The sequence below is a fragment of the Zeus faber genome (assembly GCF_960531495.2).
Source record: "Zeus faber genome assembly, chromosome: 16".
Taxonomy (NCBI): Eukaryota; Metazoa; Chordata; class Actinopteri; order Zeiformes; family Zeidae; genus Zeus; species Zeus faber.
In genome coordinates, this window is record NC_137202.1 from 3,048,884 (window position 1) to 3,059,141 (window position 10,258).

Sequence of the window (10,258 nt, forward strand, 5' to 3'; positions counted from 1 at the left end):
CCCACACTAGGACAAAAACATTAGATAAAAACATAATGTTTTTTCATTATCATTATTTTTTACATTTCTTAATCGTAAAAACGTGTATGCCAAATAAAAAAATATAATATTAATAATAAATACAGCTGCAGGCAACAATACGTGGGGTCCATGGTAGTCGGCCCTTCGTTAAAGTTCAATGGACGAGTGTGCTTTGGTTCTCTGTTCGGTGTGTTTTGTGACTGCAGAAGATAATTTGTTCCGGCCTGGTTAGAGTGTAATTCTATGATCGGGCAGAGTTTGCGGCTGTGAGTGGCTTTTCTACAGCACGACTAACGACGGTTATCATTCTGAAGTCGTGTTGCATGATTATGGCTGAAATGATAATCACTATTAATTTACTAAATATTGACGATATTGACGAAATGTACGAAATGTACAAATCTTAGGACTAATAGGGCTTTCTTTACATGAGACTATATATTAGGCTATAAGTTAGCTATAAATAAGGCTATATATATATAAGGCTATATATAAATTATACTCCTTTCCCACTGCACCAAACTAACATCCGACATTTGTCACCAGTGGGAAAGAGAAAACTGGGGTCTTACTCCTGGGTCAAATGACCCTGCAATAGACACAGGTGTGCCAGTTTCGCCTACCACACGCCCCCCAAGTGGCATTTTCAGGGACCTCCGGCACAGAGAAACAGAAAACACATTAATTGTAGAGAGTGGGCTAGGTGGAATAAGTCTAGGAGCAGATGGACACATGTCATGACAAGGGCTCCTGTCCTGAGTGTGTGTGGGGGATGGGGGTATTACCTGATACTCGTTATACCAACCAACGGACAACAGGTATGCAGCCACACTGATCCTGGGCCCCAATTACCTAGACAGGAATGTATCTGTGTATAATTCTATCATTTCATATCCCATTTAGATCCAAAATCAGAAGTTATCGACTTTTTTCTGCACGGGGGACTGTGAAATGTTGTGAGTGTGGGGATCGCACCCTGTCACGCCGGTCACCGCTCCCCGCCACCGAAGGACTGGCACCGTTCGCGACCGTGCCAGTTTATGGCAACAAACGGAATCTGCCAGTAGCCCTTGGTTAAATCCAATGTGGTAAAAAATCGAGCCGTGCCTGACTGGTCAAGGAGTTTGTCGACCCAGGGCATCAGATATGTATTGAATTTTGACACCGTGTTCACCTTTCAGTAGTCTACACAAAAGCTTTGTGACCCATCGCGCTTACCTACCAGCACGATGGGACTACACCAGTCATAGTCATATCCAGTCGTTTGTGACTTTGAGTTTATGTCGTGCATGACTTTGCATTTATGTTCAGGCAAACAAGCATTCGGGTGCATACTTTTACCCCCTGGGGTCGCCTCCACGTGGTGGTGAATGAGGGACCTGCAGCCTGGCAGCGGGGAGAAGACATCAGAAAACTGCCATTGTAATGCGGCTCTGGCCGGACGAGAGATGGTTACTGGCAACAGCTGGGGTGGGATCAGACCTTTTTGGAACATACAGCCCCAACTCATCCCCCTCGATCATCAGTGGCCCGAAACATGGACTCCTGCTCCTTCCACTCCTTTAGGAGGTAAAGATGATGAATAGGAGTCGCCTGCCCCTGTCCGACCGCACAACCTCATAATCTACCTCCCTAACCCGCCACGTGACTACAAAGGGCCCTTGACATTTCGCGAGTAATTTATAGCTGTACGTAGGGAGCAACACTAACACCTTATCTCCTGCTGCAAATTGCCTGAGCCCCCCCTCTGTCATATAACCTCTCCACGCTGACGTTCCTGAGTGTGGGGGGGGCAGACTTGGGACAATCCAGACTTGGGAGATGACCCAAAACCGTGCCTATGGCACACTTTTGGCCGAAATACTGCGTAGGGTCACCACCTCCGGGTATTGGGTTGCATAGTCCACAAGAACCAAAACAAAATCATACCTGTGGCCACTGAGGTCTAACGGGCGACGAGGTCCATGCTGAGACTTTTGAACGGCACCTCAACTAGGGGGAGGGGCCTCGATAGTGCGGTTGGTGTAGCCAGAGCATTGACTTATTGGCACTAGGGACATGCGGCGCACCATTTACACACATCTGGCCAAATGCCCGGCCAATAGAAGTGTGCCATCAACTGCTGCAGTGTTTTACCATGTCTGAGGTGACATTAGGTTATCGGCCGCCTGGAAAAGCATATCCCGGCATTTTTTCGGAACCAAAAACTGGGAAATTTCCTCTCCTGACTGAGTGTCATGGCTCACTCGATATAACCTAACCTCTTATCACTGAAAAATTTGGGTGAGTAAGTGTGCCATCTGGGCACACCAATTTGCCATCGATTTTAATTACCCGCTTGAAGGCCACACGTAGGGTCTAGCTGAAAATCATCCGTAGAGGAAACCACTGGGACCAGGGAAGATCCCAGCAGGGACTCCTCTGCTTCCGACAACATAGCGACCACTAATGACCCCTCTGCATTCGCATGTGCCACACATTGCTCACATATCCCGACCAACCGTGAGCGCACTCCCCCAGCATCCCTTATTAAATGTCAAACCCTGGCCAATCCATACCCAAAATCAGGGAGTGTGACAGGCCGGAACTAACTGCAGCCTTCACCTTATGCTTTTTCTCCTTGTAACGAATTAGAAGCTGCATCATCTGATACATGGGTAACTCCCATGCAAAGATGAAATCTCAACCCGTGACACCTCCACCTGGCACCTCCTCCTCAACGTGGTGCTGCTGCCCAGGCCCCTGCGCACTGTGCAGGGCAGGGTTAGATCTGGTCTTCCGGGGGACAGAGGAGAGGGAGACCAAGAGCCAGGGGCTGGGAACTTTGCTAGCTACCGTGGATCCTCCCCATGATCACAGGAGCTCAGGCCAACAATGAAGTGGTCCAGCTGGCAGCGAAGGAAGTCGTGCTCGTCCTTGAGTTTGATGATGCGTATCCGCAGCGAGCAGTTCGTCTATTCTTTCATGGTCCCTGTTTGGGTGCCACTTGTGGGAGGCTCTACCCATGAATATGATTTCAAGGAGGGAGACGGAGACTTTCAGGGGAGTAAGCTGCCAACACGGCGGAGTTTTTATTAAAACTAACATAAGAAGGGCTTGCTGGCCAAAACGTGAACATAAATCTATATTGGAATAATCTTCATCATTGTCTGTGTCTCTTGCAATCTGGTCCGCAGGGACATGTCTCCTGCCCCACGTGATCCCCACTGCAAGACAATGCTTCCTCGTCTGCCACGATATTTATTTAAGACTCACAATTTGTGAAACAGGTGGGGGTAGAGCAGTGGCGTAAATGCGTAAATTGGAGACTCCAATAAGCACAGCTCCACGTACTCATTTCCCATTTCTCCAAATTAAACAAATAAAAACAGTGTTTTGATTATACTAGATGTATTTAGTCTTTCCTAATTCAACGAAACAAAAAAAGCCCTGTGTGTCCCATGAACACGGATCATATGTATGTGTGTGTCTGAGCTCCACTGAGCCTGCAGCTCGCTCCCTCTGGCGCACTGATGCACGGATTATTTACTCTGAAGGCAAATTCCACTCTGCTGAAAGTCCAATTGGCGAGCAGAGCGATTAGAGCCGACAACGCCGCCTGCCGGAGCAAACAAGGGTCCACGGAGAGCCCGGAGTCCTGGTTATCTCCTCCTGTATATTTTATCGAGAAGTTCTCTCGTATTGGCCTGGTAGACTGTGGTGCTATCACATGATCTGTGTACTCCATCAACTTGCACATGCACATAAGGATTTCTACAGCTATACAGGGTGGCATCTTGGTGGGGTTGTTTTGTTTTGTTGATCAAAAACTTCTGCCACAATACTGAACCGATCTAGATGAAACCCAAACGACAGCATGTTTGAACTGTCCTGAATACAAATCGTATTCATTTTGTCTGTGGGCTCGTCGGATCCATAACACTCATTATGTTCTGACGTAACATTCTTTTTTCTAAAAATGGCTCTTCCAATTCTGATTGTTGCCGACATCTGGACTTAACTTATCCCAATCACATTAAAAGTTTGTGTGTAATTCAGAATACACATTCACTTTCTTTCCAAACCTAAAAAAAAAAGAAGCATTTTCTGAATGAGAATGAAGTGTGTATTCTATTGGACTGCCCCTGACTAAAGATTGTCCTAGTCGACAATTAGTCATCAGTTCAAGCCATTAGTCAACTGCGGTGGACCAAGGGAGCATGGCCAAGCTGCCGCTGCAGAAAGGCGGTGCATTCGCCCATCCAGGGGCCACTCAGCTGCTGGGGATCAGCCTATCAAGGACTCTGCTGATTCGCCTGATCCCCAAAACAGCAAGGTATAACTGTGTGTGTGTGTCCCCGCAGTAGAATGGGCGTGCAGGCAAACCAGCCCGAGGGACACGATCCAGCTGGAGATCCCCGGAAATCCCCAAACTATATATATATATATATATGTATGGGCCTGCGAGCCCGGAGTTTTTTTTGGCCAACGAGCCACCGTTGTTAAAAAGTTAAAAAACACGCTAACTGGTGCTGTTTCGCCTCCGCCTGCCTCCTCTTCCTAATTCCCTCGCCCTGAGCCAGAACAAACCTCTACAAGTGGCACCTGAGCAGGGACTTGCACCAGGACGCGGCACAGGAGTCGACGAGGGACCTGCAAGTACCAGCACCACGGACCTTGCGGCCATCGCCAGCCTCCCTTCTGGAACCCCAGGGAGGGCCCACCTCCGGTCCCTTCACCTGCCAGAGGAGGGAGACCACCGCCTACCACTATCCACCCTCCTGAGCCTTCCTGAGCCTTCCTGAGCCTTCCTGAGCGGCACGTTCTCAGGACCACCGAGAGCTGGGCAGGTGCCTGGGCAGGTATGCTGGTGATGCGGGAAACATGACCTCGACATCCAGGACTGCCCAATGATGGAGGTCGGCCAGGTGGTTCAGGTCGCCGGTCCGCCGGATCCCTCCCCGGTCGAGAAGGGACCTACCGTGTGCCGGTAAGGTTACAAGGGGGTAGACATAAGGCTTTGCTGGACTCAGGTTGCTCGCAGACGATGATTCAGCAACACCTGGTTCGAACCGAGGCTTTGGTAGAGGCATCTTGGATGGGGATATTGTGTGCATGGAGATATTCACACTTATCCAATAGTGCGGCTCGAAATTCTCTACAAGGGAATAAAGCATATGGTAAAAGCTGCGATTGGTTCCCGCCTGTTGCACCCCCCGATTTTTGGTACAAATTGGCCAAGTTTCGATGTTCTAATGAGGGGAGGGGGGTGCTCACGGTCTGTAGGCATATGTGAGTGTTGTGTGGCGCGCGGTAATGCGACGGTTGTACTGGTGGAGGTCACCAGAGCAGAGGAGGGGGAGCCCCAGATGGGAACTTCCCCAGGACCCTCAGTCCATCCCATGGAGGATTTTCCTCTGGAACAATCGCGGGACGATACGCTTCGCAGGGCCTTTGAGCGGGTAGATAAAATCGATGGCGTGTTAGTGCGTCCAGAGGCTGCCCTCAGTCACCCGTATTTTGCGGTAATTAGGGATAAATTATATCGAAGTAACCCAATTGTTGGTCCCTAAATGCCGTCGAGATTTAGTCTTCCAGGCAGCTCATTATAACCTGATGGCCGGTCACCTAGGACACACAAAAACACTCCAGCGGATAATGGCCCATTTCTGCTGGCCGGGCATCTGGGCGGACGTGCAGCAGCACTGTGCTGCCTGTCCCGAGTGTCAGCGGGTGAATCCACCAGCTATTCTCAGAGCACCGTGGAGCCCCCTCCCCTTAATCGAGACTCTATTCGAGAGAATCGCTATGGATCTCATCGGGCCATTGGACTGTAGTGCTCAGGGCTATCGATTCGTGTTAGTCCTAGTGGATTATGCGACCCGATACCCAGAAGCAGTGCCATTGCACAGTATTACGGCCAAAAATGTGGCGCAGGCCCTGTTTCAGGTCATCTCCCGGGTTGGGATTCCAAAGGAAATCCTGACCAACCAGGGCACTTTGTTTATGTCACGTACACTGCGCGAACTGTACGGGTTACTAGGCATCTGCTCAATTCGGACTAGCGCTTACCACCCACAGACGGTTGGCCTGGTCAAACGCTTCAACAGAACGTTGAATAACATGATCTAAAAGTTCGTCCACGATGACAGCCGAAATTGGGACACATGGCTGAACCCCCTGTTGTTCGCGGTGCAGGAGGTTCCCCAGTCCTCCACGGCGTTTTCCCCCTTTGAGCTACTGTTCGGCAGGAGACCTTGTGGGGTGCTCGACCTGATTAAGGAAAACTGGCAGGAAGGTCCCAGCACCAGTAAAAACGAGGTCCTGGACCTGAAAGCAAAGCTTCAGGCCCAGGAACGTCAGCCCCGTCTGTACAACAGGGGGGCTTGGTTAAGACAATTCTCCCCGGGGGACAGGGTGTTAGTACTACTCCCTACATCCAGCTCGAAATTACTGGCAAAGCGGCAAGGACCTTTCATGGTCACACAATGCGTGGGGGAGGTCAAACGCACAGACGGGGGGGGGGGTGGTCTGCCCAAATTTACCACCTAAACCTCCTAAAATATGGAGGGAAGGTGTTCCCGTGGCACTGGCCACAGCGACGATTGAGAGGGACGAGTTGGGGGCAGAGGTTCCAAAGCCGGCAGATCACACTGCCATCCTGTTGAATGACCATCTCTCTCCTGGCCAGAGCGCAGACGTCACGGTTCTGCAGCAGCGCTTTGCTGATGTGTTCTCTCCCCTGTCTGGCCCCTCATAATCCACCAAATGGAGACAACCCCGGGGGTAAAAGTACGCTCTCAGCCATATCGCCTGCCTGAAAACAAACGGAAAACAGTACAGGCGGAATTAGAGGCCATGCTGGACATGGGGGTAATAGAGGAATCTACGCGCGACTGGTCCAGCCCCATCGTGCTAGTGGGTAAGCCAGATGGGTCAGTGAGGTTCTGCATAGATTACCGGATGGTGAACGCGGTGTCAAAGTTCAATGCCTACCTGATGCCACGCGTCGACAAGCTTCTCGACCTGTTAGATACGGCTCTGTTTTTTACGACACTGGATTTAAGCAAGGGCTACTGGCTGATTCCCTTGTCCCAGCAGTCCAAGGAAAAAATCGGCCGTCTCCACTCCGCAAGGCCTTTAACAATTCCGAGGGCTTCCCTCGGGTTGTTTGGTGCCCCTGTGACCTTTCAGAGACTCATGGACCATGTCCTGCACCCGCATACAGCATTTGCCGCTGCATATTTAGACAATGTCGTTACTCATTGCGTTACGTGGGAGCAGCATATGCAGCATGTGGGCGCAGTGCTAGCGTCCCTGAGGTGCGGGGGGCTCACTGCCAACCCAAGGAAGTACACAGTTGGGCGGAGGGAGGTACGGTATTTGGGGCACCACTGGTGGGGAGGGCCTGCTCCGACCGCAGGTAGATAAGACAGCCACAGTCGCAAACACGCCTAGACCTAAGACTAAGAAGGAGGTAAAGCAGTTTTTGGGGCTGGCCGGATTCTATAGGAGGTTTGTGCCAGAATTTGCGGCACTGTCCAGCCCCTTGACTGACTTGACTCGAAAATGTGCTCCAGATCCAGTCCAGTGGTCAGAGCAGTGCCAACAGGCATTTGTTAAATTAAAGGCAGCTCTCTGTGGGTAGCCTGTACTGCATACCCCTAACTTTGCTTTTCCTTTCTGTCTGCAGACAGACGCGTCGAACAGGGAGCTTGGAGCCATCCTGTAACAAGAGGTTGAGGGTGTGGACCAGCCGGTGCTGTACCTCAGCCGCAAGCTTGTAGAGCGGGAGACAAGGTACAAAAAAAAATTATGTTTAGCTATAAAGTGGGCGGACACCACCCCCCGCTATTGCCTCCTGGGTAGGTTCACCCTCTGTTCGGACCACACCCCACTACAATGGCTCCACCACATGAAAGACACCAACGCACGGATCACAGGCCAGGTGCCCAGATGGTCGTAGCGGACTTCCTCTCCCACTCCGGGGGGGCGGGGGGGTGGAGTCAGCTGTCGGCGGGACAGCACCCGGCCTAACTGCGACGGTGGGGGTATGTGTTGGACCAAGGGGGTGTGACCAAGCCGCCGCTGTAGACAGGCGGTGCAGTCTCCCATCCTGGGGCCACTCAGCTGCTGGGTATCAGCCTAATCAAGGACTCTGCTGATTCGCCTGATCCCCAAAACAGCAAGGTATAACTGTGTGTTTCCGCAGTAGGATGGGCTTGCAGGCAAACCAACCTGAGGGACACAATCCAGCAGCTGGAGATCCCTGGATATGCCCGAACTATATATGTGGAGAGATTGAGGTGGAACTATGGTCAGCTAATGGGGAACACAATAGGTGACGGACCATTCATGGAATGTGCCAGAGTATAACCTGACCTCGTGGGGTTGAGTTGTTGGGGAATAAAGCTACTAAAAGGATACACGCCGTCTCGTCAATATTAGATAAGCTACAGTATCTACAGAACCTGTGAAGCTTATTACATGGTGTCAGAGTGCTCAGTCCCGTCTCCAGTGAGTGTCAGTGGCGACGTTTGGTGAGAGTAAACACAGACGTTTGCATAATAAGTCCCGGTCGGAAAAGGCTAAGCTAAAGGAGCTAAACTAGCTGTTAGAAACAGTAGTAGCAGAACTAAAAGCTAATAGCTACCCGAGTTGGGGAAACAGTTTGAGACTCAGTGCTGGTGTAGAGAGCAAAGCATTGCGTTTGATCCTGCTTTGAAGATTTTTGATTTTACTTTTTTGAGGAAAAAAAAAAAAAAAAAAAAGAAGATGATGGATTCCCTGCTCTCCATAAGCCCACCAGAGAATTTTGACTCCTCAGACTTTCCCAGCTGGCCCAACTGGATCTGCAGGTTTGAAAGATTCAGAATTGCTGCAGGATTCGACAAAAAGGATGAAGACTATCAAGTAAATTCCTCAGTCTACACCATGGGTGATAAAGCTGATGACATTCTGGGCACATTGGGCTTAAGTGATGCAGACCAAAAGAAATACGGCAGTGTAAAAGAAGCCTTTGATAAATACTTTGTTTGCAAACATAATGTGATTTATGAACGATGCAGATTTAACAAAAGAAAGCCAAGAGCCAGGTGAATCGGCTGAATCGTTCATTTCTGCAGTTTACAAACTAGCAGAACACTGCCAATATGGTTCACCGCAGGAAGAACTGATTAGAGACAGGTTGGTGGCAGGCATGAGACACCAGGGCCTGTCAGAGAGTCTGCAGATGGACAGTTAGTTAACACTGGCAAAAGCTGTACTGAAAATAAGACAGCATGAAGAGGTTAAGAAACAGCATCCCATTGTGCGTGACACAAACAGCCCAGACCAAAGAGAAGCTAATGTGGACATGATGAAATTTAAGAAAAAGTTTCAGAGACATACACAGACAGGGAAAAGCCAAGGCAAGGGTCAGGGTCAAAAGGACAATGAAAAAGGGCAAAAGAGTTGTGGACAGTGTGGCAAAGCACCACCACATTCCCTAAACAACTGTGCTGCAAGGGATACAGAGTGCCGGAAATGCCACAAGAAAGGCCACTATGCAGCTCTCTGTAAAACAAAGCTAAGCAGTGTGGATGAAATCCAGGAAGAGGATGATGTAGACACAGTTTTCATAGGCAGGGTGTCAGCTGGTGGTCAGTCAAAAACATGGCAGAAGACACTGAGGCTAAATGGTCAACAAACCACATTTAAGGTGGACACAGGAGCGGACGTGACAGCCATCCCAGCTAAAGTCTACTCAAAGAAGCAGCATGGCCCGCTCACCGCTGCAACAAAGAGACTGCTAGGACCAGGCAACAGCGCTCTACAAGTGGGTGGTCAGTTCAAGGGAACCTTAAAATACAAAAACAAGACAACTGAGAAGCCAGTGTTTGTAATAGAAAGATTAGCTACCCCACTACTTGGTCTGCCAGCAATTGAAGCACTGCAGTTAGCCTACACAGTTGACACTATTCAGACAGCTGACATCAAAAAGCTGTATCCCAAAGTGTTCACAGGCCTAGGATGCCTGAAAGGCATGTACAAAATTAAACTGAAGGAGGATGCCAAGCCCTATGCATTGTCACTGCCCCATCGTGTGCCTATACCCTTACTAGTCAAAGTGGAGCTCCAGAGAATGGAGACTCTGGGAGTGATTGCGCCCATCGGTGAGCCGACAAAGTGGTGCGCAGGGATTGTTGTGGCACCAAAGCCCAATGGAAATATAAGAATCTGCGTGGACCTGACCCACCTGAATGAATATGTCTGCCGT

At 50.0% G+C, this 10,258-nt stretch overlaps 1 protein-coding gene across 1 annotated transcript in view; it reads right to left on the reverse strand.

The window, feature by feature from the left end:
• The window catches only part of LOC307242501 (golgin subfamily A member 7B-like), a gene marked incomplete at both ends in the record, with an annotated part of 43,187 nt that extends 40,511 nt beyond the window's left edge, over positions 1-2,676 (reverse strand). The window contains one exon of the mRNA XM_080016999.1: positions 2,580-2,676. Coding sequence (XP_079873125.1) covers positions 2,580-2,676 — 97 coding nt within the window. The remainder of the gene's footprint in view (positions 1-2,579) is intronic.
• Between the last annotated feature and the right edge of the window lie 7,582 nt (positions 2,677-10,258).